Genomic DNA, 26,757 nt, shown 5'->3' with positions numbered 1-26,757 from the left:
ACCTCCCTGGACTTTCCCAGGGTCTGGTGTCAGGCTGCAGCAGCGTCGCGTCACTTGCTTGGGTGTGAAATTTGCTCACCTCTAGGGACAAATACGAACCCAAGGCCCGATGCCCGGAGTGATGAACTTATAACCTCCGCTGCCCTGCGACTTTAGGTCACGCGTGGGAGTAATCCAAAACCTCTGTCTGCGTATATGCATACACACAGACACACACACAGACACACACACACACACACACACACACACACACACACACACACACACACACACACACACACACACACACACACACACTACTCAAATATTAGCTGAGTTGCTTATATATAAATAAATAATTTACCCGGCTTCATTCTCATGTTTATGTCAAAATAAACCCACATTTTAGTGACTTTTTACTATTATGATGATGATTTGGTCCCTAAGGAGGCTGCGACTGCTGCCGTGGCCCCGTGAACTTTGCCTGAGCTTGTGGTGTGATCACAGACACCGGGAGAGGTGACGAACCCTGAGCAGAGGTGAGGCCGAGGCTTCTCACGGTCACGCCTCAGCTCGTCGCTGGACCGTTGATCTGGGGCCTTTACGTGTAGTTCCGCCACCGGCCTGACGGGGGCGCTGTGGCTCTGCTAAAACTTTGATTAGTGTTGACCAGCGCAGGTCAACAGGAAGTGCTGGATCGGAGCAGAAAACATCCGGACGTCCGCGGCAGTTCGTGTGTGAGTATGATTTTAAAAACGTCAGCGGATAGTTTGTTTTTGTGAATTGTGCATTTGTTGTACGTGAGTCACAGCTGATGCTTGTTTCTGAACAAACCAGCTTCAATGTTCGTTTTAGCTAAAAACAAACTTCCATCCAGCGCTTTGAGATGTTATAGATTCACCTTTTATTATTTGTAGTCCATAAAATACACTGAGCGCTTAAGACCGACAGATGGAGCGATGCAGCTAAAAGTGAATATTTATGCACCTTCATCATCTCTGGCGCAACTTCGCTGAACTTCCGCCAGGGGGCAGTGTTGCACTGGGTGTGTTTTCATTAGAAGATGAAAAAAATGTATATTTATATGTAGGTGCAGGTACATTACAAAATACAAAGACAGTTAGAGTTTATGTTCCAGATTATGTTTGGTTAGAAGTTTTAAATAGCTCAAGTGTTTTTATTCTGACTTTGTGATTCAGCTAGAATCAAATTTTAAGACGATCACAGGAGTTTAATTATTAGCTTTATTTGACTCTAAGTAAAAGTTAAAGACATAAACATCTATTATTGATATATAGATTGATATATTTTCTGTTTGAAGGAGAGACGTTAATATTTATTTGCCTAAATTATGTTTACTTTAATTTACTTAAAAGTGTATATAACATACAAAGTCAATTCTTTCATGCTCTACTTTATTAGATATTGTTATTTATTTACTTTAAATATATGTACACTGTAAAACACAATCCTTTTTAAATTTAGAGAATAAACAATTAGGTTTTCATGTTTGTAGTTCAAGTTTAAGAAGAATTCTTCATACGTCAGAATTAACTAGATGTTTGATGCCTATGTTGGTGTGATATAATGTTTTAAATCATAGCTTGTCTTGTGCAGACGCGTCACAGGTGTGATGAAGCAGCAACAGGATGCAGCAGCGGTGACGTGACCGACGACTGGAGGCATAAATCTGTCCCCCTTCGTCCGTGTTCCTCTGCGGAGCGAGAGAAATCGCAGTTGCTCCCGCTCCTCTCAGTATATAAACATTCGGGCTCACGCTGCTGTCTAAGAGATATAGCTGTTGTGCTTTTCTACACCTTGTTATCTCACCCTCCACTTAAATAGTTAGTTTGGCCTCCTCTCTCTGAGATGTGTGCAGTGGAGATAATTACAATTTCAGCAACGTTTGCCAGGTGATTACCTCATAAGCCCCTATTTCATTTGATAAGTCACGCATTGATTTAACTCAGAGTTGGACCTAATGGAGTATCTTTTCCACAGCCACAGTGATTTGTATGCTGGGGCGAAAGGACAACGGTGGATTGGAGGCAGAAAAACAGCCACTCGTTGCCGTTCCCCCAGTCGCTGGTGAAAGATGAGCAGACGAGGCAGGTCTTAATCACAGCCGCCTGAATGCAAACAGTAAATCACAGCGGTAGCGGATACAGTAACGTGTAGCGGTGGTGCCGGGAACAGTCCCTCTCACATAAAAGCCCCTCGTCTCTTTTTTTTTTTAACGCTCCCTCTCCTTCCAGACTCCGAGGTGGATGGAACGATGAAAGCGTTGGATGAGGGATAATACGAGCGAAGAGAATCAAGTCCTGCTTGGTATTCACCTGTCTCTGCGGATCAATAAAGGTAATTTGGGCTGATTCCTCCCTGTAGGCCTCTTAGCAGACAGAAGGGGAGAGGGGTCAGCCACCGCCGAGCTGCGGGGAGCAGGAATAACTTAGAAACACACTCTGAACAATCACTGCCCCTGTCTGAGAATCTCTCATTCAGCCGTTCCTCTGCTCGGGCCAGCGTCGTAGTGTAGGTTTACATATTTCGTATTTCATGTCCTGAACTCAACCAGTGCAGGAAATAAAAGGCAGGGAAGCCAAACTACTGGTTTTCGTACCGTTGACTGTGGTGACTGCACAGTTCAAACTGGGGTTACGATAACTAGGAAGAAGTTTGAGGCTGGGAGCTGTGCTCCGATTCACAGGTCAGGCTTCACAAATTACCATGGCAACAGGGGTGCAAAGTTGAGTGTGAAACACACAAACACACACACTCGCATGGTGGCAAAAAAATCAGTTTATTGCTTCACATTCACGTTGCTCAGTGTGCATCGTTGCTCCAAAGCCGCCGTGGGTTCTTTTCGCCTTTTCGTTCCCACTTTATCTGTTTCACATTCCTGATCACAACCTCGGCCTCCCTGTCCCCCGGGACGCCAGCGGGTCTCGTCCGTCCGTTATAGGCATGGAGGATGTCGTCCGTCATGTGGCCTCATCGGTCTGGGAGGAATGCTCCATGTCAGGGATGTCGGGAGTGGGAGAGGTGTCCCGGGGGAGCCGAGCCCCACAGGAAGCGGGCTCCACCTCCGGGCGGCTGCCGCTGCACATTCCGCTCCTGTTTTAGCGTCTCATCCAGGTGCACAGGTGTGTGTGCTGCACCTGCGCGTGCGCTCACATGCTGCAGCCTCTCTCTGTTACAGTAGGTGTGTAGATGGAGAAACATTGCAGCCGTGTACTTGCCTCCTGGACGACTGGAGCAGTAACGCTAATGACTGTTGAATTCCAGTATCAGACGTCACAGTATAAACACTGTCCATAAAATGATACGGACACTGGCTACATCCTGGAAAACAAGATCCACTGTAGTTTTTCAAGCCTTAAAAATAAATACTTAAAAACCTCTCTCTCTCTCTTTGTAGAGGAGTGTTTTTAAATGTCTTCGACTGAAACGTATCCGTGCAATAAGAAGCCAGATAAAACATCAAGTGTCCTGCAGAAATTTAATTAATAGCCGCCGTCTTCCTTCCTCCACCGCACCATCAAACTTCCATTATCTTTCAGCATCATTAATTGTTTCTGGAGGAAGCACATATTGATAGTCCAGCATGTGCGGTTTGTTTGAGGCCGACTTAGCTGACAAGTCATTTTCATTCTAGTGCCCTGACCTAATCACCATATCTTATTATCATTCACATGAAAACACTAATTACAAAGGCAGGGTGAACCTGATTTATGCTAATGGAAACGTGAATATGCGACGGATGCATTAATCTAGAGTATAGGACCCTGCGCTGGTGTTAACTGTGATTAGCATGTGATTACCATAGCATGGGCTTTATCTACTGGAAGCCCTGCTTCTGTTGGGCTGCTGGAAATCTCTCTACTCACAGCCACAGAATGAGACTGTGACTGTTCACAGCACGAGGAAATAATGTTAATAATGCAAAATGGACAATTTTGATTGTTTTCTTCTAAACAAAAATATCCAATTAGAAGCTCCTCTACCCACCTTGTTGGTTTAAACACCTTTTTTGTTTATTATGAGTGTAACACATGGAGGATTAGAGGTTTCTGTCATAAGTGGTTTATGGGATTAGGACAGAAAAAAACAACAGAGAAATGTGTTAAAGGCTCCATTTATTTGACCACGTTGCAAGTGTCTCCTCTGCATCCACCTGGAAAAGTGGAAGTCAAGAAAATACTTTGTAGTGAATCAGTCCCTACTGTGAATAATATTCAGTAGATGACTTTACTAACAATTAATTCTCATAAATCCCAAATCATAGACAAATCTCAAAAACCTACAGATGAACATGAGTCGATAATAAGTTTTTGATTTTTAATAAAGAATTCTTCTCCAGCACTTTTTAAGTGTGGGACCAAAAGCAGCTCAGCTCTTGTCGACTGCTTCTTCCAGAGTCTGTTTCGTCCAAGTCACACATGTACTGTATAGGGAGCTTTTGCTGGCGACTGTTTAAAAGTTTCAGCAGCGGCTGTAGTGTGTTTGAGTGGGAACAACTGTCTACTCTTTATCCGCTCGTCTTCCTGACCCTCGGACGTGTCCGAGGCAACGCTTCCTCGCCCTGCCTTTGCACGGTGCAGGTGTCTCCCAGCGGCAGGCCTCCGCGCCATCTGTTCCTGAGGCCGAGGCTCCTCCGCGGAGCTTCCAGTGGACAGGAGGATGCGTTTGTTTTGGGAGACACAAGAGCATAAAGAGTGGGGCCCATCCTTGTGTGCCGGCTTTGATCCGGCCATTGAGCAGACACAGGCGTGGCCCTCTCTCTCTCTCTCTCTCTCGCCCACCCCCCTCCAGCTTGGACCTGCCTGCTCGGCTGGACCGACGGCTAACGGAGCTCGGTGGCACTCCAGCAGAATGAGCCTATTGACGAGGCAACAGATTGGCTTTAAGTGTACCTGATGGTTCTCCGCCACCTCTCCCCGCTGGCCCTCCTCCTCGCCCTCTCCCAACCAACCACAGACGATCCCAGCGTCTCCATCTTTCTAATACAAATTGCTAGCGTGTAGTGGATTTAAGAGAGTGGCAGAAGCTATTGTTGGGTAATCTGTATCCAAAGGGAGAGGTGAAGTCGAGTGGGGTCCTTTTCTTAGTTTAGGATTTTCGGATTAGGCTGGTTTTTCTTTGTGGACTCTCCTTTGGGCCCGGCAGCGGCTCGGCAGAGGCGGAACAGCCAGACTAGCTGGAGGTCGGGGCGTAAAATGTGCGGGCGCGTGTGTGAGGAGCGGGTACGAGCGCGGATTCATCATCACCCCAGCACAGGCTAATCTGGCTTTAATAGATGTTCTCAGGTGCTGGTTCTGATGTCTGCAGCAACGGTGTTGTTTGCTGTTGGGAATCAGATCCCGAGCCTCCACCCCCCCACCCCCGGCCTCCCTCTGCCCTGCTCCAGTCCCTCTGCACCCCAGCTAATACCAGGCTCATTACACCGCTATCGATCGGCCCTCGCCGCACACTAAAGGGCAGAGAAGTCCTCTCCTTCCTTTCTCTCCTTTGTCATCCTTTTCCCCTTTTTATACCCTTTTATAATCTGCTCTCTTTTCCCTGTGCCCTTTCTCCTCCGCTGACATGCGACAGGCAGATATTTCCTCTGCGGCAATTATGTTTCTGTTCAGACAGACGAATTTCAAGAATCTACAAGTGCTGTACTGTGAGAGGTAGAACTTAGCTTAGCATCCGCTTTAAAATAATACAGGGACCAATGCTTATTTCTTTGTTAGTGATTTAATATTTCTACCTTTTTTCTCTTTCCAGATTTTGTGTCTTGTAAAATAAAAATAAAAAACAATTTTTTGATCTAAATCTTTAAAAAAGTTTGCAGCCTCCTTTGGCCAAAATGGAAACAGTCAGAACATACATGTAACGTCTTGAATTGCACCAGATTGTAGAGGCTTCGCCAGGATTCCAGGAATAAAAGTCAGGGTTGTACGAGTTGTTAATTCGTTTTTGACCGTGTTCGTGTAATTTGAAGAACGTCATGCACGAATAAGTGGCCGTCTCTGGATGCGTGGTTCAGTTTCTACAGAACAGTTAAAAGTGGCTCAAGCATAAATGCTCAGAATGTTAACCACAAATGCACAGTATCATAATAAACCATCCACCTTAATTTGATTCTTAAAATATTTAATATTTTAAAGTAAAAAAACAAACAAATCCTCAATTATATAGAAATTAGACTCGATCCAATTTACCTCTGGGACCAGACAGGTTTTGTCCTTTTTCATTTCATTTAACACCAACTGAATTTACCTTTTCACTGCTCCTTTCAACCTGCACTGCAGCTCAAGTGTTGCTCAAAGTTGTTTCATCCGAAGCGTTTCCAGGCACATCTTGCAACAAGACCTTCCCTTCTCTGTTGACAGAATTTATTTGCATTTCTGCAGCTACAGTAACTCTGCAAGGGGTTGTCTGTCCTCTGACCTCCCGGCTCACATGCTGCATCGCCTGTGTAACCATAATTGCTTGCATACCATATTACAGCATACTTCTCGACTGTGCATTTCCATACTCTGGCACCGTCCGCGCATATATCACTCAGTGATTACAGTCCTACAGTACCGTCCTATAATGGAGGAGCGCTCGGTGCAGTGGAGGTGCTGCTGGGTCTCCTGTTGTTGCCCAGGTTGACTACCTCTGACCCCCTGCTACCTCTATGTCTTTGTTTCACGGCTGACAGAAGGAGTGCCAGAGCTCCTCCAGCTCGGGTGATTTATGACCAGCAGCTGCTCTTTCAGCCCAAGACCCACACAGCTGGGTGTCAGATGTGGTCTCCCTGTAAGTAGAAACTTATCTGGCAACCCAAAATCAGTCAAGGCGCTGGACAGAGAAGGGGAGCAGGGGAGTGAGAGGCGCGACGGTCGAGTGGAAGAAAGATGGAGCGGCAGGACAGATCTGGAAAGAGGGGCGGAATAAGGGCAAACGCGATTTAGCGAGACTGAGAGATCGAACTACGCGGAAAGGGAGATGTCAAAGCTGCTACAGAGGGGGAAGAAAAGTGCAAAATGTGGCTCATCGCAATTGATTTGAATGCACCAGCTAAGCTCGGCATTGATTTCTGCGGGTGTGGAGAAAGCAAAATGTTTGTATTATTTCATAAGCCAATTAGCTGCAGGGAGAGTCCTCTTCCCGTGAGCCTATTGACCCACTGTCTGTGGCTACAGCTTTATCGTCTTGGGGGCGCTCTATAAAAGATCAATAACGGGCGAGTGATTGGATTATGGGCTAATCAATGCATTGTACTAATATATCACCAGAGTGATTACAGAGCACTGGCTAATAGGAGGCCTTAGAGGGATGTAATGACATCACACTCCAGGTCTGAACTTGTATGAACGCACGTGTGCAGGTGCTCGTCACGTGCACACGCACCGCCCGGCTGCCGGCGTTGGCGGCGCGCGGGTCCACGATGGGCTGATTTTCTTGATCCCTCAAGCAGCTGAAGAACAGTGCTACCAGATGGCCTCGCTCAGAAGAGGCCGTCATCACGTCGTGACAGGGCTCCGTTCAACATGTGTGGACGCCGTGGAAAACGGCCTCTGAACAACTTCCTTACTTGCGATTGGTGTCAAGAATATATCAGATTATTGATTTTTTTGTTTGTAAATCATTTTTTAATTAGTTTTTCTTTACTCTATGACAATGATCAGATTGTACTTATGATAATTTATTTTTACATTTTCTAATTAAATAATTCACAAAACTAAATTAAATTCCCCCAAATTTTTTGTCTTCCTGTCAAAATTAAATTTATATATTTGTACAAGAGATAGTAAACACACATTTATTACAATCCAATTTTTATCTAAGAGGCAGTGTTTTATTTTTAAATTCAAATTATGAGAGTTCTTGAAGACGCAGCCAGCTGGTAAAGTTGTGCATTGTCTGCTGGACTCAGAGGAGGAACGTGACTGGCAGGCTAATCTTGTTAGACACTTAGACACCAGAATGCCAGAAAGTAATGATGTAATGGTAATGATGAACCTTTTCACAAGTAATTATCTGTGTTTATCAACACGTCTCGGGCCATTTGCTATAATTGAGTGAGTGCTAGCCTCCAGTCGCTCCACTGCCATTCATCGTTTCTTTTATTTAGAGCTCGAGCCGTAATGATGTCGGTCGTCTTCTATACGTAAATTCAGCTGCCGCGTGCTGGTGGCGCCCAAGAACTACTTTGATCCCACTTCTCCATCCGGCGCATTTCTCCACGATCGGGAGATGAAGCAAGCGAAGAGGTGAATAAGTTGCGGTTAAACACCTTAAATCCGTTCTTAAAGTTTCTTTGTTTGGCTTGTTCTTAGCTGCTTTGTCCCACGTCTCCTGCTCAAACACGAGGCAGCGATCTCATCTGGTCCCGTCGACTCGCGCGGGGGAGCTTCGCTAAAGTTCCTGTTTGCCCAAGAGTTTAGGGGGCTTTTATGTGACAAATTGTCAAAGAGCTTCTGGAGGACGCGGCGTCACTGTGTTCCGCAAAGACACCGTTTAATTCATCCATTATTCCTGAATATTCCAAAATATAAAAGCCAATAACGTTGGAAACTCTTGATCTGGGCCTGAAGCTGAGGCCGCGTCGGCCCAGGTTTTTTTCCCATCAGCCCCGGCTCTGACGCCCGCTTGTCACCGCTGTCACCTCCCTGTCTGTTTAAGCGCTGCTTCTAAAGCTGCTCCGTCCCAGAGGGCGCGTCTTTTACCCGTCCGAGCCTCTAATCACCGCACAAAGCCGGGCGAGCGCCCCGTGCGCTTGTTCCCCCCCCCCCTTTTTGACACCAGCACGGGCACTTAATTCCACCCTATTATGTTCTTATGTTTCTATAGCCTCCTAATGAGACAAGAAAGGGGAGTATCAGGTTGTGTCCATTGATGCGACTGGCCCGGCGTGTGTTGAATGCGTGTGAATGCATGTGCATGTGCCGGCGCCCGGAGCCATCTGCCCATCACGGGAACACGGTGTGTAATAACAGAATCATGACCGTGGAGATCAGGGCCCCGGCGGGGAGCCTTGTATTCATGGTGCTTCCAAGGCACCCGTCCAGGACCGATGGGACACGCCCCGCTCGTGCTTCTTTATTCCGGCCCCCCGGTTCCATGCTCCCCGGCGGCTCGGGGCGCCGGATCCGCGTTGCCGGGGCGACGTGGCCGTCGGGGTCAGAGGTGCTTGTTGGAGGTGAACCGGGGACAGTGGGACCATCTGATAGGACCATCTGGACGAGTGCCCTGACATAATTAGTTATTAATTCTCCTCGAGGGGGACGGAGAGGAGGTGGTTACACTCACTAATGCCCTTATTCACACTGCTGCTGTTGGCACCAGGATTACAGCCGCACTGATTAAACAGGAAGAATCCTAGCTCACGGTCGTTGTGTTGCTCTCGTCTCCGCGATCCTCACCAGGGATGAAGCAAAGTGCAGCCAAGTGCGGCCAAACCTTTGATTAATGGCGGCCCGCGCTCGCTTGCGTTCATGGATTGCGATTGCAAAGTCTTCATTCGCGCTTTCTTGGCACCGGCGCTGCCAGCTACACTGGAACCAACAAAACAACCTGTCAAGAAGCATCCTCCGAAATTAGGAAAGCGCCGAGCGGAGCAGAAACAGACGCGGCGCGTTTCATGGGACTGGAAAGCCTGAACCACGACAACAAATAACATGAATTGATTGATTACAGTTCACATAATAGCGAAGAGTATCGCAGATTTCCCTCTCAATGGAGGAACGCGGGCCATGCTGGAACATTTAGGTCCTCAGGATTATTGTTGTTACAGAGATAATTATTACCAGCGTGTTTACAATAAATTGGATTTGCTATTTGATTATTTCTCAGTGCTCCGCTTCAGACATCCATCTGGTGTTGAGCTCTTTTGTGAGGAGAGTGTAGTGGTGCTATAGTGGTACAGTGTCGGCACCGGCCCCTCCTGCTGCTCGGCTACAAGGCCTCCGCTGCTGCTGCTGCTGCTGAAGCTGCTGCTGCTGCTGCTGCTGCTGCTGCAGGGGAATCTCCTCATTGGCATGCAGGCGGTGCCTTGGAGCCGTGGAGCACCGGCACCCTCTCTCTGGGGACGCTCTCCTTGTCTCTCTCGCTCTCTCTCTCTCTCTCTCTCTCTCTCTCCCCTGCTCCCCTCGCGCAGCTGTCACAATATGCGCTGGAGGGATGGAACGAGTGGGAGATCTCGGGCCGACGCGTTGCTTTAGAAACGGCAGGTTTCTAAACAGAGCGGCCGAGAGGCTCCTCACGAGAGGCGCTGAATCCATCTTAGGATTTGCAGCGCGCGCGTAGTTTGGTTATCAATGCACCGGGGGATTATTCGTCAGCTCCACGGGAAGCCGTTTGATAGCGATGTGCTTCCAGGGGCCTTGTCGCGTTAATGAAATTATTTAAAACAGGGGAAAAAAAAGCTAAGGGATGGTGTCAGAATTGACTGTAGCCTGGTCTTGGCAGATTAATGTGGTGTTTACAATAAGAGGGACTGAGCTGCAAACAAACACAACTCCTTGGCATGTGTTGGAGAGCATTTCCCAGACATGGTGGAATGGACAATGGCAGGCGAGAGAGAGAGAGGGAGAGAGAGGACATGTATCCTGAGTGGCTCTGTGGATTTGGCAGGAGTGAAAGCAGTGAGAAGATGCCAGCCAGATTCAAGCTGTGGGCAAATCAAGCATGAAATCAGGAACAAAGGGATTCACAGGATTGGAGGGCATTAGATTCACACTGTCTGAGCCGTGTGTGTGTGTGTGTGTGTGTGTGTGTGTGTGTGTGTGTGTGTGCGCGCGTTGTCTTTTTAATAGTCATGTTGCTGAAAGATTAGTGAGTTTTAAATCTAAGGCTTTTGTTACGGTTTCATATAAATGTTCTGGATTTAACATTGACTTAAATACAGGAAAAACTAAAAACATACTGTAATATTCGAATTAGTGGATAGTGCATTTATTCAAATCTCATTCTATATCATGCAGACTCATTTTGTCCAGCACCTTTACAGAGTAAAACACACTGAATTTAATAATCATCATATTTAAGAGAGGCCTGTTGACAACAGTTTGACAACTTAAATGTTGTGTAATTAAATAAGCTGAATTGTAAATTCTTACATAATTTTATCACAGTTTCTTCTTCATGTATTAAAGCTCAAAACCTAACATTTGTCAATTATACCTATTCTTAAATCACTTCTACTTAGAACTCGTTGGAGTAATCAGCTTTCAAGCTTTTGTCAGATCGACAGATCATTGAAGCTCGGGCCACTGCGAGACTGAAACTTGAGGCGAGTCTTAATATTCTCCGGGTTCTGCCACACGGGTTTCACTCAAAGCTGCCTCTGTCTTCACCATAAAGGCCTGATTGATGGAGCGCAGGTTGTGGCAGGTCCGTCCATCGCTGCCGATGACTCGTTCCAGGAAGAGAGCTGGCGGTTCACGCACACGCTCCACGAGGCAGGGCTGGAAAACTGTGATGTGAAGAGAAACCCACCGAGCGCCCACAAACACAGAAGATGCATTAATAGGTTGAACCTGCCGGTAATTAGCAGCATTTTTACTGGCAGGAATCTCATTTGGGCCCCGAGGGAAACCTTATTTCCTGCCCACTCTGCAACACGACCTTAGTCACCCGGCTCGGCCAATCAGATCGACCGGATGACCCCAATATCCCGGTCCACCCAATCAGAACATCTAAATGTGCTCCGGTGCAGCGAGTTCTGGTGCAGAGGTGTCGCTAAGTGCTGCGCTCCAGTGGTTTTCCCAGCTCCTGAACTCTTCACAACAATGTTCTGTAGCTGCTTGAGCAAAGCAGGAATCAAATCTAGAAGATGTCTCCCTCTTGAATGAGCTGAATTGCGCAATTATAAGATGCCGGTTCACATGGAGAGGCCATAAAATACACAGGAAGAGAAAACATGCTTAAGCACTTTTCCCCGTTCTGGTCCGAAGCTGTTTCATGCGGACGACTCGGGTTGAATTATGGCCTCGCCGGTGGAGGAGCACTTTAATTGATGTATGAATATGCAACTGTGCCACAGTCCTGAGCCTGAAATCAATCACGCCGGCATCCGGGGGGCTGCTCCGGGCCCCGCCACCTGCACCTTTGTATTCCGCGCTGTGTTGCGGGGCTCGGATCCGTTTCTGCTTCGCTGCAGTGGCCGAGCCCTGGCTCCGGCCCCCGCGGTTCCGCCGCTCGGCTCCATGCCGGGCCGGCGGCGCTCTCCTCTGACGCTGCCTCGCGGTGTAAACAAAGCTGACTCACCCGCGCTCTGTATTTGCAGTAGCGTCGTAGGCAAACGATCTGCAAACGCTTTAATTTCATTACGAGGCTTGCTGAGTGCGAACACGTGATTAACATAGCACATCTGCTCAGGCAATTACAAGTGAAGCGGAGGCGCCGAGTGCTTCTCCTGCCACCATTTGGTGCCTCGGTTTGTGTCCCTTTATAAACGATGCTTCTCTAAACCTCCATTCTGACTCCGAGGCTCCATTATAGTGCGTGTCTTTCTTCAGGGGGAGCGCGCAGGGTTTGGGTGAGGATGGGTGAGTCGGGTGGGGAGCTGTGTGCACGTGTGGAGAGTCCGGGCAACGGGCCCAGTGTTGGCCGCATTTATAGCCGACTCTACATGTGAAAGCCTTCAGGGCACATCAGGCAAAAGCTCCAGTGTTTAGAAAGGAGGGGGGGGGGCTATTATTATTGAAGTATCTGAGCAATAAACACACACACACACACACACACACACAGCCATGTCAACGGCGGCGCGGTCTAACAGCTCTGCCTCCTGGAATGGCGGCAGTGTGGCAGGCTCTCAGAGCTGACGGTTGGGAGGGAGCTCTGGGTCTGCATCTGGGCCTGAACCAGTCTCCAGAACATGTCACAAATTTCCATATATATATATATATATATATATATATATATACACACACACACACATCAGGGCAGAGGGGGGAGCAGAGGTTGGTGTGTGGGACAGATTGCTGTCATAATAATTTAACCAGTTGCTTGATTAGTCTCAGCCTGTTAATCAGTAGTGCGTGCGTGCGTGCGTGCGTGCGTGCGTGCGTGCGTGCGTGCGTGCGTGTGGCAGCAGCTCTAGCAGAAAACCCTTGTACAACAAAAACCCACTCAGACAAATTTGTCATTTGTTTACAACTGTATTCAGATTTAAGATACTTTTTAACCAATTAATAAATAATCTTGTCACTTCTTGTCCAAAAGTTCATTGTATATGGATATTTACATCATAAATTAAATAGGAAACTAAACATTCAACACATTTTTACGCGACGTCCGTGTGTCCGTCACGTGAACCATTAAGGCTGTGATGACAAAAACAAATGGTTGATGTGGATTTAAAAGCACGTGTTGGAGCAGGGTCACTGAGGTAAAGCAGGAAGAATCCTTCTCTGATATGTAAGTGATCGTTTGAGAAACATCTGCTGTTGTCAATGCAATTAGAGGACAACGCTAATGAGTCAATTTGGTCTCACTTGTTGTTCCGAGCTTGAAGTTGACACCTTTACATATCAGAGACATTTTCCTCTCTTTCTTTCTCCACTCGCTTCATTTTTTTTTTCCGTCAAACTTTGGCGCGATCCGAACACCACAACTAACTCAATGCCACCAGGAAAAGATGCTACTTGGACAGAAAGAAATGGCACGTACAGAAAACAGCCCACGGACAAATAAATACAAGGAAACACTGACATCTTACAATCGTGAACGTTGCACTCCGCGTGTCAAACATTACGCCTGCGTGGAGGACTTTTAAGTTGAAGGGTCAGTGGAACAACACGCTTTCTTACTGCCTTTGGAAACTGCGTCCAGGACAGATTAACTCACTTGGCCAATGATGCGTGAGATGTTTGGAACAGAAACACTGGCTTCATGTTTAACCAGACTCCTGGGTCGCCTTCGTAGGGAGGGACTTCAGTCCTCTGCCATTAAGACACCACTAGAGTCCTATGTAATAGAGCCAAACCTCCGCCCGGCTCTGGTGGCAAACCGATTGTTAGCTCTCTAACTCTACTTACTCAGAGTCTTCTGAAACAACAAAGATAATGGTTGATGGACACAAATTGTGCTGAATGAGCCCCAGGGGCTGTTTCAACCCAGTGCAGGTACCTTTTTTTCTTTTTCATTGTCTTTTGCATCAAGCACCTCATCAATGACGTCCATACAGCACCGAGTTACTGTCACATCCTCAGCTAGCGATCCGGACCCATCCGCACCGGATATGTCAGCTTCCGTTGGTTATGATAACCGAGGTGGCCTTGTGTCCCTGCATCTGCTCGGCCTGCATCCGCACGTGAGACGCCACGTCGTACTGGACGCCGCCACAGGCCAGGCCCGAGTAACTCCGCAGGTTCTCCGGGTCGTAAAGGTGCTCCAGGGAGTATCCGGCCAAGGCGTAGGCCGCCTGCCTGTCCAGTGGCTGCCGCTCCTGGGCCGGGTAGAGCAGCAGGCTCCCCTGGGGCTGCGAGGGGTGCGGCGACAGGTCCGCCTGCATGTAGTCTTTGGTGAGCGAGAGGCCGGACTTCGGGATGCCGTCGGAGCTGGGGCTGCTCAGACGGGACAGGGACGCGGGACTGGCGGCGGCGTTTTCGTCGGTGTCGTGGGCGCCGAGCGCCTTGACGGCGTCCCGGTAGTGGAGCCGCTCGGAGGGGAGCTCGATGCTGGGGGCGCCGGGGCCGCGGCACACCACGCTGGGCATGGCGAGCTGGGGGTGGTCGGGCAGCGAGGACGCGAAGCACGGGCTGTGAGCCTTGGCCAGGCCCGCCGCGTCCTTGTGCTGCTGCAGGCGGCTCTCCTCCTCCTTGATCATCTGCTGCGTGGCGCGGATCAGCGTCTCCATCTTGCTTGGCTCCCGGGGGCTTGCTCGGTAGTGGTCGCCATGGTAACGCTCACCTGAATCGCTGGTGGACCCGCCTCCATCCGGTGAACTCACCACACTGTCTTCGTCCCAGTGGCCCCTTCCTGTAAGAGAAGTTCAATGACCACGTCTTAGAGCAAAGCCAATGAATTACACTTGGTTAATGAGTGACTGGGTCTGTTGCTCGTGGGTCCACTGTGTGAGAAAACCCTGAAAGTGTGTGTTCCTATATCCTTTAAGGAGCAGTAGTTAAACTGTAGGTTTGTCTGTGTAATGTCTACAACCCTGGCTGCGTGTAGAACCAGTCTGTCTTGGCAGACGCCGAGTGGGGGTTGTTTCCCTGTTTGAGGATGTGAAAAGTGAAATAACTTGGCCTTCGGTTGCAGGCAATTTTTGAACAGATGGTAGCAATCGGCCCACTGGCAAGAGACGGCGTAAACAACTTAGCATGTCACATAATAACATTTGGAAAACAGCTACCAGAAGACGCTAGGCCGGGGTTATTTCCAGAGACAGATGGTCGCGGTCTCGACCCTAACGCCTCACCGTGAATGGCGCCGTGGTAGGATGTGATTTCGTAGCCCTCGCTGTTCTCCGCCGCCGACTTTGGCAGCGAGAGCACGGAGCGCGTGGCGTCCCACCACATCTCCCGTCCCGACTGGGGGGTTCCCAGGAAGTAGCGGCCGCCCTGGCACCGCACGCGGTCGCAGGTGGCGGTGTGCGAGTGCGCCTGGGCGTGGGCGAGCTCGTCCTCCGACAGGCCCAGGCCGTAGCACAGGGAGCCCGGGTCCGGGTACAGGCGATAGGCACAGGACGCCTCGACGGCCTCGCCGGGGTCCAGCAGCTGGGGGGACGCCGAGTCCGTCAGCGGGCTCCCTCCCCACTGGCTGTCCTGGTCGGACTCGGAGCGCTCTGGGTTGAAGGCTGAAAACTGCTGGACAGAACCAAGCAAACCACAGTCGTGAGAGTCTGTGCTTCCAAACTCTTTTGGAGAATTAAGCCCACGTTGGACTCTTGTCCTGCCTCAGCTCTGCTGGTTGGCTGGGTGGGTACCTGTGGGTAGGGGGACACTCTGGCTTTGGCCTTGGCTTGAGTGAGGCGGGACTTGGTGCTCTTCCTGTCCTCGGCGTGGCTTTCGGCATAGGGGAAGGCCGGCTTGGTGGGGCTCATCTGGTCCAAGGACAGCTGCATTCCCTTATACTCCGTGTCCCTTCGGAGACAAACAAAAGACAGTTGAAGGATGAAGACACATGCGCAGGTGGTTGTTTTGGACCAGTCCAGACTGAAGCATTACATTTTTTGGCCAGTTAATGAATCTGAATAACCTTTGTGCCTTCAGTTTCTCTCTTTTTAATAGTCCAAGTTGCAAACTTGTGCCGGGCGACTTAGTCATTCAGTGTCCAGCACACGTCTCGGTTAATATTGGACACAGATGGATGAACAGATAGTATTTAATAAACACAGAGTTGATGTTGTGAATGATGGATGGACTATGAGGAGTGAAAACAGCATTTAAGATGCGTTGGGCAGATTAAGCTGTTCCACTTCTAGGAAAAATAACAGACGCCGTGAAGAAAGTTAATCATTCTTTTCTGTTGCACAACCGGCGCCACAGAGCAAGTGGCACAATAAGCATCGGGAGCCTTCACGGATCTGCATGCGTGCGATTCACCCGCGCAGAATCGCGGACGCGTCGCCCTCGCCGTCGCGAGGACGGCTCCTGTGTCAAGTGTTCAGCAAACACGGGGCCTATTCTTAACTTATCGCATCAACGGCGTGTAACAGCAGCTGCCTGGCATTTCAAACCCGCTGGCCCGTCCCTGACCCCCGCGCAGCCAGCCTCTTTAATGCGACTCTAAATATGACCCATTCTTGGTGCGCGCCACCTCGGGGGAAAGGCTGTGTTTGGCCGGCGCCTTATTTGCTCCTGCAGGTATGGCGGCGGCGGCGGCGGCTGGATCTGCTTCCTATCTGTGCCCCGGCTGACTCGTAGCTGAGCCAATAATGTCGGGCCTTTGTGCAAACTCAGCTGTGTTAGCCAAATTCCACCTCAGGGTCAATGTCAGAGCACCTCGTGTCTGAAATGCGCCACCAGCCAACATCCAAACATGATTTATTAATGGATTCTTGTTGGGTTAAAATGCTGCTGGGACAGGATGATTGAATTGCTGCCTTTTTTTCCATATAGTTTATTTATTTCCTGCATCCAAGCTTTCGGTGCGTCCGTGTTGGACCTAATTATGCATCTGGAAATTCACTGTGGTTGTGATGCAGTTACTTTGTTTTCTCCTTACTGCATTGCAGGAATCGATACTTGGAGTGCAGCCCCACGCGCGCGCACGTGCACGGGCGCACATACACACACACGTCCCGCCTCGCGGTGACATGTGGATCAACCGAACCTAACGAGGAAAATCCAACATGCGCTACATCTATGAGATAGCCATTGATTCCTAGTTCACCGTGTGATTGATTTTGTTTTCCTTAGAGTGCAGATTGATGGTGACAGTAGAGGTTTGTTGATGGGGTTGAACCCTGATGTTTGTCACACTGTCTCTAAGGGCCTTAGTGTGCTTTGTGCTCTCATAACACACACATGCCTGAGTCCTGCAGCCCTACTTTTTGCTGGATTTGCACAGAGAGGCTGCAGGGGGATAAAGCGAGGAAATATCACAGGATAAGCTTCAAGCATGGATCATAAGGAGTCTATGATATGATTTGACTTAATCTAGAGAAGCATTCAGTTCTATTCACACTTCAGAAATGGTTTTATAATTTAGTACAAAATGCAGGTTTGCTGTAGGACTCACGTGAGGACGTAGTTGACGCTGACGATGCAGTGAGGTCTGGAGGAGCGGCTGTTGTGCACGATGGTGGCGTAGCTCTGCACCCACACCCAGCCGCCGTGCTTGGCCAGGAAGCGGTAATACTTGGTGGTGACCTGACCTTTCACCAGCACTGGGGAAGATAAAAGGCAGGAGATTAGCAGGCGCGGCGGCCGCAGCAGAACGAGACGCTGTCACCGAAGGGACTCAACAACTCACACAGGTGATGTGCACAGCGGAGGTGGAAGATGTCACAGCTGTGGACGTGATGGTACAAAGTTTTCTCTATCAGGTCCTGTGGCTCATATCCTGTCAGGTCTGCGACCCTGGGGACCAATAAAGAGCAATACTAAAAAAAACCCATGCTGAGTGATTCCGGGCTAATTCACTTTCTTTGCACCTTGTTGTGAATTTTAACCCCCGCTGTTTTTTTTTTTTTTTCTGAGCCAACCAATTAACGGACAACGCCGATACCTGGAGTCCAGGAAGATGAGCTTCATGTCCAGACTGGCCCGGAACATGAACATGTTGCTGTGCAGCTTGATCTCGGTCACGGCGCTGGGCGGCAGCGAGTGACCCACGGCCACCAGGCCCACGTTCTGGTAGCAGCCCTCGAACGGTGACATGTCCAGGCTGTACTGACGGATCTTCAGGTAGCCGCTGCAGTGGATGACCTGTGATGAAGCACAGAAAAAATAAATAAATAAAATGCCTGCTCATAAATGAGAGTGGTAATTAATGGCCAAAATATTTACTATTTAAATATTAGTATTATATATTATATTAGTATTATTTGAAATATAATATTAAACCTACAAACTATATAAGTAAAAATAATCACCTGCAGTGAAACTATTATGAAAATGAATTTACAAGGATGTTAGGCTATTTTAAAAATATCAATTAAAATAATTGTAATGGTATTAATAACATAAATAGAGCACAGCTTGTCTGTGATCGAGGGTTTCCCACCTTGTATCCACCACTCGTGAGGCCTGCGTTCCTTTTCGCCAGCACACATTTCATCCGCAGAAAGAAGGAGCGCTCCACTTCGTATTCTGAAGGACGACAAATGGTTTTGTTACATTTTCCTCAGAAAATGTAATATGACGAACAGCTGAATATAGAGCTGCACATTATCGCGGTCTTATTGCCACGCTCGGTTGCTCGGGCCAAAATTACGCACTGGCTTTTCGAATATGAAGACAGTTTAAAAATAATATGCAATTATGATAAAAAGAAATACATTCTCTGTTGGAAAATAATTACAGTTGCGCGTAAACAAACAGGTTTTCTGATGCTTCTCGCTCTGGTGCAAAACGCGCACGTTGGACCTGATACGCGCGGATATTCAATATGCGTAACACATCTGCTCCAGTCATTATACGCAGCGCTTCTAAACACGGAGACTTTGAATAAAATTGCGCATACACGACGAACAGGCCGATTGCGTGTGAGAAGCAATAGAGAGGAAATGTATTTTTTACCTTGGACGAAATGGGAGTGATAGGGCTGATGCGGCGTCAGGACAGCGGTCATCTCGTCGTGGTCGGCGGGATGTACGTATTCATAAATACTGTTCCCAGTCAACTCTACCTGTTGAGAATATCTCAGTTAATTAACGTGTATCGTTTAGCATCAATCTCTATTAAAGCGTTATTTATGAAATAAGTAAGTGTTCCAGTACAAGCGGACCTGAGATAGGCCTAAATGGACCGATGCTGTCTCGGAAATGTACATTATCTTCCCATCTGGTGCCACGACGAAGATGAATCCGTCCAGAGTCTGAAAAAAACACAGGCCATCGTTACTTCTGATTTACTTTCCCATCATATATCGACCAAATATCTACTACAGTTAATTTTGCGGATATTAATAATCCACCTGCAATAAATGAGACCCCAGCTCTCGCCCGATATTTTCCAAGGATCTTGTTCGACTCGCGTGACCCCACGCCTCCCCAAGACCTGGAGAGAGTGGGACAGGTAATAATAAAATTATTATCACCATTATTATAGAATAGATTTTGCTTTGTGTGGGATGCATTGGTGTTAAAAAGAACGATAAACACCGAGGGAGGTTGTTTCGTTTGTCACTATAATATTCAGTTTCTTTAGAACTAATTGAGCTTGAATCTCATCCACGGATCCTAAGTGCGTGCGTAAATGTTGTGCCTAAATAGAAAATAATATAACCTCATCGGATAAAACGATGTAGAAAGAGACAATATACCTGTGTATATCAACAAAGAAGAATGTTTTCCGATTGATACAAAAATTATTTTTATCTTTTTTTGCAATTTTTATTTAGCCACTTGTTTAGTCGCTTTTGTTCCACATGGCCTGTAGATATTAGGTGTTGCCCAGAATGTGGGCTTATGATCTGATTTCACGGGAGATCATCCGTAGCGTCTGTTCTTGCAGGAGCGAGGCTGTGTAATGTTGTAATGTTGTGTGTGTGTGTGTCTCCTGGCTTTGGGAGATTAGAAGCCTCGCAGAGCCTTTTTATAATTGGTACGATTTGTTCTCAGTCACGCAGTCACAGTGGGCCCTGACGCAGAGACCCTGCATAAAAGATGGTGGCAGACCGTCTCCTTTGGACACTCGGAATAAAAACGATCATAACCCAATCGCAAAAGACTCCCTAGATTTAGAGAAATGCTAGAAAAGTACGTAGAAATTTCTTCTGACATGATTTAACTTCAGATGAATAACAATAAATTTATCTAAAAATGTACATTTTATTTCAGCTTCTAACATGACCCAATGTTATTTGGGGCTAAACGTATATTTTTATAACCTGCATTTAGTTATTATTAAACAATCTGAGCTAAAAATAAGTCAAATATTTTTATTGTGATCTAACTATGATTTGTGTAAAAATGCTTCTCGCCCATTTCTAACATCAAATTGTTCCCTGTTAAATCCTTTTGCCTCGTGCGTTTTAGCAATAATTCTGATTCTAATAATGATAGTAGTGATAATAATAATTGTGCCAGTGAGCCTCAACAGCGGACAGGGTGTCAACAAACCCACACCAGACCTGAACGTGCGTAACTGGGCTAATGGCTCACCCTGAGGGAAAACAATTCTCATCTTCAGGTAACTTGTCGTCAGCCTTATTATCGACGCCTTGTCCAGCTGGGAGGTGATGGCCGACGGCAGAGGCAACATTTTGGCCAGTTCGTAAAATTCACTATTCTCCTTTTCCCGTCTAGTCCTTGCGGCCGTTTTGGATTTCTCCTTCATGTCGGCGCCTTGTTTCTCGGGGTCCTTCCTTGCGTGAGACGGCGGCGGTCGTTCACATCGGCAGCCTGACGGGTCTCCCTCCGCTGTGCCGCCTGTTCATTGCAGTTGTGTGGGTTTTTTTTTTTTTTTTTTGGAATAAAATAAAGCGCTGCAGATTCAACGTGAACGGCTCAGGTGGAGATGGGTGAGTATCCCCGGTATTCCCCACGGACGTGCGATCTGACACTTCAGCCGGTTAAAGTTAAGCCTCCACCGTGGCGTTTATCCATGACCTATGAGACACAGACAGAAAAAGGCGTTATCGCCGACATATTCAGTTGGGAAAAGCATCGGTGCGTTTTGATCTGCAGAGGCCAGTGAGACCGGACATGATGTAAGTGCTCCTACAGCTGATGCCTGTTTTACAGGGGCCTGCGTATCAGGTGGGACCCTAGAAAAAGCAATAAATCACCAATCACATTTATTAAAGATGAACCGCAGCCATAAAACTCCCGGATTCCGCAGCGGGATGCAGGTGTCGAAGTAAAAAACAACAGTAAATGAATAACGGCGTTCCCAAAATAAAAACAAAAGACGCAGCAAGAAACCTTTAGCGCAATAACGTCACTGTTTATAAATGCGGCTCGAAGCGAGTCCGTGGTCGAAGATCGACTCGTGCGGAGTTCCTTTAAGGATCGAGGACCATTTCTCGTGTTTCGAGTTGTGTTGGGCGCATTTTGATATTTAACACTGAACTATTTAAAATGATGCCGGTGAGGTGAAAAGGCCCAACTGTGCAAAATACAGGAAATCGGCACTGTAACAACATCAGGAGACGATCATACACCCATGCTGAAACACTTGCAACTGAGATAAAAACGATCGTGGCCCAATTCCACTTCTGTGACCGACATTTCGAACATCCAGCGCTGCTTATAGATCGCCTGAGACGGACATGTTAGCAGTGTTCCTACCCGCGCACAGATACACCGGACTTCCCCGCATCTGGATCGATCCCGTGGCCTTGAAGGCAGCCTGCTGGGAATTTCACCTGTCCTGAACCGGGTTCACCAGTTGTCCCAGTTAAGTTCGGTCTCAGCTCCTCCTGGATTTCCACCTGGAAAGGCGACGGGGTCGTGCGCTGCATACACCTCTCCAAATTACAGGAAGGCGCAACGAGTGTCATTCGTGCCGAACAAGCCTCCTCTCCTCAACTATCTCGACGTCCTCTCCGGAGAAGCCATGGGCCCGCCCACCGTGCGGCCGCTCCGCTGTGATTGGCTGGAAGCGTCAAAAGACGTGCGTCGATTGGACGTTCGACGTGGGCGTCAGTTCGGCAGGCAGCAAGGTACGCACGGCACCTTTAAGTCTGATCTTGTTGTGGTTTTGTCATTAGCTTGGAGAGCATGGATCAAGTTGAAAAAATAAATAAATCCGCTTGAAATAGCAAAGCAGGAGAAAGTTCTACAAGTGAGAGGATAAATAAAATCTCCAAAGACCACTAGAAGAGAATTAAAATGATCGTTCCACATAAATAACTTTTATTTCCCAGTTTAAAGCACCAAAACACAATTTATCTATTTAATTTATTTTCATATAAAAATACTTAATTAGGTAATTGCTGTTTTCATGAAACTGCTTGTAAGTGTATAATTAACGACTTAGATGATCATCAACTCGAAAAACTTACGTTGTAATAATTCATTGTTAATATTAAGCTCCTCAAATCTCTTAATTAATAATTAAATACGAATACGTTGTGTTTGTTTACGCACGGTTCTAGTGACAAAATCATAAACTTAACTAAGGTATAATGACCGTCAATATTCATCTTGGTGTTTAAACCTGAACCTAAAATCCACTGGGCTTTTTAGCGTCGTAGCATTGAACGGTGATTGATTATGATGTTTACTGTGACTACATCGAAACTTTACGCAGGCGACCAGAGCTCGCACGTTGTTATTTCGTGAATCGTTTAGAATGTGTTTGACTCACAACTTCTCGCACGTTAAATGTCCTCTGAACGTTACACTTAAACCATTGGAATATAAATAGCTGTTTTTGTTGTGGATTTCCTGTTTCGCCTCTTAAAAACGTGGAGTTGAAATTTCTTGCGTTGGGTTTCTTTCACATAAAACGCGAAGTGAAGCCCTTTGTCTTGGTTTAGGCCGTTTTTTTAGGCCAATGAGAATCAGTTGCGCCGCGTCCGCAGCTCGTGCAGCAGTTCGGTGTCCGTCAAACACGTTTATCTGAGGATTAATTTCCATGGTGTGAATCAGATGAGAGCGCCGCGGCGCATGTAGTTTTTTAATTAGATACCGGCCGCTCGGATGGGGGGGACGGGGGGCGAGTGGAATCGAGGAGGGGTAGGGGTGTTGGTTAGAGCAGCGGGCGCGCTGACGGAGGCGAGGACGCACGACGGTGAGCTCATTACGCACGTAATTAGCCCTTAAATTGATGCTGCATCCTGCCATAATTGAAGATTCTCCTGCTGCCTGAGGACAGATTTGGAGCTCTCTCTTTTTGTGTACGCAGAGAGAGAGGGAGAGGGAGCATGTATGGAAATGGTTTCTGGTACATCTGCACATAATATATATTTTTATTATTGCCTTGTTCCTGCATCTTAAAAAACAGACAGGCAAAATTGTAAATTTGTGGGGCTCATGTGCTGACTGGACTTGAGAGAAAAACAGAAGAGTCCTACTGTTTTGTGCATGAGCAGCCCACAGGTCAGAGGTCAGCATCCGGAGCATGAGTTCTATGAGAACATTTGGATTTGTTCCCCTCCATCCACACATCCAATGCATTTTAACAGTATTTAAAACACCACTACAAAAAAAAAAAGTAAGACCACAAATCAGATCCTCGGTGACTGACAGCCTTTGGAGGGTTGGGAAGTTCTCCTCCTGGACCTAATACCCCCAGAGAAGTTAATTCCTCTCCAGGGCAGCAGCGCTGGCGGGTTATGAAGATCCACCCGGCCCAGACTTCCTGTTAATGCCCCGCCACAGGCTGTCGCGACGGGAGGCCTCGCTCCGCTGTCCTTCCCACCCCGCCTCCTGCCCCCCGAGTCTCACCCGTCTTTCCATTTTTATTGTGTTTTTACAAATCATGCCTCTCTGTGGGTAGTCAGGTCTGAAATTCTTCACAGCGTGACAAATAGGGGATGGGGAGGGGACAGGTTAGTGAAGGTTAGAGGCAGGATTCAAAGAGGAGCTGGGGAGGAGGTGAGGGGATGGACAGAGGCACTGGCAGCGAACACTAAACCGGGGCAATATCAGATCTGTAAAGACTGTTGTAAAGAATGTTTTTTTGTGTGTGATAATTTAGGTCAGTTATTTTAAATAATTATCATGAAGAGGTGAATTTGATGTGTTCACTGGAACCTATGCATCATTTATGTCCATTTATATCAACAATAACCTTTCACCCCCAGTTCAATTCCCTGCAAAAAAAGTTTGACATTTTAATCATTGCACTCTTGAAAAGTTAAAAACTGTCACGTGACGCACACGTGCTCAAAACCAGCGCGATTGTTCGGCTTTGGAGTTAAATAAAGGGTCGCTGCGTCGCTCACACCTGCACGTTCGTGTACAGTAGGTTAATTCGAGCCCACGCTGCCGCGTGGACGTATTTATAGCCCGTCCCTCCCTTTCATCCTCCTCCGCGTCCTCTCGTTTGCACGCGCCAATTACCTCGCCGCGCACCCGCGCGCGTGGCGTCGCACGCCGGCAAGGAGGGACGTCTAGTGGCGGGAGGACGCGCGGTAACGAGACGACGACGACGACGACGACGACGACAACAGCGGAGGAGAGCTGAAAAGCAGAGGCGCGTAAATGCGTTAGTGGAAGATTTCACACGACGGCTGAAAAGCAATGAGGCCGAGGCACCACGTGGAGTTCCACTCTGTGCGCGGAGATTGAAACGGCTGGGCATATGTAAACAGGCTGCATGTTTGACCAAGATTTGCCAGTTGTGTTTTCTGTAAGCTATTACTGAGTCTTTGGGTTCTGTTGCCCCTAAAAGATTGAAATGCTATTTAGTGCTCCCCGCCTCCTTTAGCCGCTGGTTTCGAACCAGCCATTTTATTCGGGAGGCGACGGAGGGAAACGTTATATTGTGTTCTTTTTCTCCCCCCCATTAGCGGCGCCTCGTTCCCATCCGCCCCGGCTCTCCGTGCCTTTTCTCCTGCTGCCAGGTCCTTCACTGAGCCCATCTGCTGTGCGCGAGCGTTAATTAACCGCGCTGCCATTTCCTCTGTGCACGCCGCGTTTGTAGGTGCTTAGAGTACACGAGTCAGCCCCACAAGTTCATCAAAATGCTAATTCGGCCCAAATTAAAGTTGTGATTAACATTACACAGTTTCCTGTGCCGACGAATCGATCCTTCCGCGAGTCTCTCTCTCTCTCTCTCTCTCTCTCTCGGTGATGAGTGTCTGGGGAGAGAGAGACTTTCCTCCTGGGTGTTCTTGTCATCATTGCTAAAGTGGAAGAAAAACAGAAACAGCCCACGGACGAAGTTAATGGTGCGTCAGTAAGATTTGTCTCCAACCCGATTTACGCCAATTCATGCTACAGAAGCGCGAAAACACATAGAAATAATTCCGATTTAATCCCCTCTGACTTGTCCGCGCGCGCACGTCTCTCCTGTCAATATCCCGGGAAAACTGTTAAGCGCAAAACAAATTTGCGATGCTGAAAGACAGCTTAGCGGCATCTCCGGCAGGTTAGCGGCGCTAATTCGCGTGCGCGGCTCAACGAGCCATATGCCGCTGCTGCGGCAGAGGTGGTGCCATATGCATTCCCGCTGAAACAACAACAGCTTGACATTCCCGACGAGTAAATGACAGCAGGCCGTTTAATCAAGTGCGTACTGTACGCGCGCGCGCGCACCCGTGGGTAAACCTGCGGCGGCGACGAAAGCCCCCGGCGTTCGTCACTCGGTCTTAAGCAGCGGTTATTGAGGCATTAAACGTGTCTACACGGGGCTCAGGCAGAGGCTGCCAGATCACCGTTCTCCTCCGAGGGGGCCTCTGTTTGCATACAGACAGGTTGGGGTATTGGGAACGTGCGCCGAATGGAGCCTGGGACTTGTGACTGGGTGCCCACCACTCTGGCGTTAGTGCCATTATGGGATGTCACTGTGGGAGAACTGCAGCTCTTCAGCGGGATTACTGAGATTCTTGCTGAAATTGAGCGGAATTGGAAATGTGGCCGACGGATTCTCTCCTAAGTGAAGCGTGCGCGCCGCTGGCACACACACACACACACACACACACACACACACACACACACACACACACACACACACACACACACACACACACACACACACTCCTATTTAAACAAATGCACACGTCCGCAGACATTTCGTCGCAGCAGGAACTCTGACAATGTTGATGCTTCTATAGAAGAAACATATACGCACTAATGAAAAGCGACAACTTGGAATTTCTAATATTTCTCTCCTTTCTTTCGTCTGCCAGCATGGTAACGAATGCAAATCGGACCTGGTGCATACTGTACCTGAGAAGCCTCTGCTGCCTTTGCTGCGTGTTTGCATAGTTTAAAATGCGGCGGCTTGTTGTGTTGTTGCAGCTCTGCCTGCAAACCAAATTCCCCATACGGGGCAGTACAGATTTGAATTGTATTGAAATGAAACAAACAGAAACGAACCTACTGTGGCAAAGTAAACACTGACTTTAATCTGAATCTGTTTGAATCATTTTATTTAATTCATCCATCATTTCATTATATTGACTGCAGCTGTACGGCACTTCTGGCACGGACCAGTGTATCAACAAGGCTCCGGCGTGAAAAAAACGTCTTTACAACTTAGTAGCCTGGTTTCTAATGGGCTTTGGGGGTCAGTG

At 47.9% G+C, this 26,757-nt stretch overlaps 1 protein-coding gene and 2 long non-coding RNA genes across 6 annotated transcripts; 2 read left to right on the top strand and 1 right to left on the bottom strand.

The window, feature by feature from the left end:
• The first annotated feature begins 458 nt into the window (after positions 1-458).
• LOC129603706 (uncharacterized) lies at positions 459-2,087 on the top strand. The gene is made up of 3 exons (XR_008693874.1): positions 459-716; positions 1,597-1,892; positions 1,981-2,087. It is a non-coding gene; the product is annotated as an uncharacterized LOC129603706 (long non-coding RNA).
• Positions 2,088-2,231: 144 nt separating this feature from the next.
• LOC129603707 (uncharacterized) lies at positions 2,232-18,381 on the top strand. The gene is made up of 2 exons (XR_008693875.1): positions 2,232-2,337; positions 18,105-18,381. It is a non-coding gene; the product is annotated as an uncharacterized LOC129603707 (long non-coding RNA).
• sim1a (SIM bHLH transcription factor 1a) lies at positions 13,102-22,122 on the bottom strand. Of its 4 annotated transcripts, none has more exons than XM_029141219.3 (12): positions 21,860-22,122; positions 20,732-21,178; positions 19,543-19,625; positions 19,354-19,443; positions 19,146-19,254; positions 18,631-18,716; positions 18,133-18,332; positions 17,878-17,984; positions 17,644-17,791; positions 15,887-16,043; positions 15,380-15,767; positions 13,102-14,937 (listed from the first exon to the last, which is right to left on the bottom strand). In XM_029141219.3, the coding sequence occupies exons 2-12, from the start codon at positions 20,904-20,906 to the stop codon at positions 14,201-14,203; spliced, it is 2,280 nt and encodes a 759-aa protein (XP_028997052.1). In that variant the 5' UTR covers positions 20,907-21,178; positions 21,860-22,122; the 3' UTR covers positions 13,102-14,200. The 4 variants fall into 4 exon arrangements, with proteins under 4 accessions (XP_028997052.1, XP_028997054.1, XP_028997053.1 ...); XM_029141221.3 differs by having other exon boundaries at positions 15,380-15,764; XM_029141220.3 differs by having other exon boundaries at positions 21,937-22,122.
• Positions 22,123-26,757: the final 4,635 nt, after the last annotated feature.

The sequence above is a fragment of the Betta splendens genome, chromosome 24 (genome assembly GCF_900634795.4).
Source record: "Betta splendens chromosome 24, fBetSpl5.4, whole genome shotgun sequence".
Classification (NCBI taxonomy): Eukaryota; Metazoa; Chordata; class Actinopteri; order Anabantiformes; family Osphronemidae; genus Betta; species Betta splendens.
Note: the sequence above shows the minus strand (reverse complement) of the source record. Positions and strands in the feature narration are given on the sequence as shown.

Excerpts from the sequence above, each read along its gene's own strand:
- sim1a (XM_029141219.3), bottom strand. The coding sequence starts at position 20,906 with ATGAAGGAGAAATCCAAAACGGCCGCAAGGACTAGACGGGAAAAGGAG. Across the intron at positions 18,333-18,630 it reads TCACGAGTGGTGGATACAAG|GTCATCCACTGCAGCGGCTA; the intron begins GTGGGAAACCCT and ends GCTTCATCACAG. Across the intron at positions 17,792-17,877 it reads CCGCTGTGCACATCACCTGT|TGCTGGTGAAAGGTCAGGTC; the intron begins GTGAGTTGTTGA and ends TATCTTCCCCAG.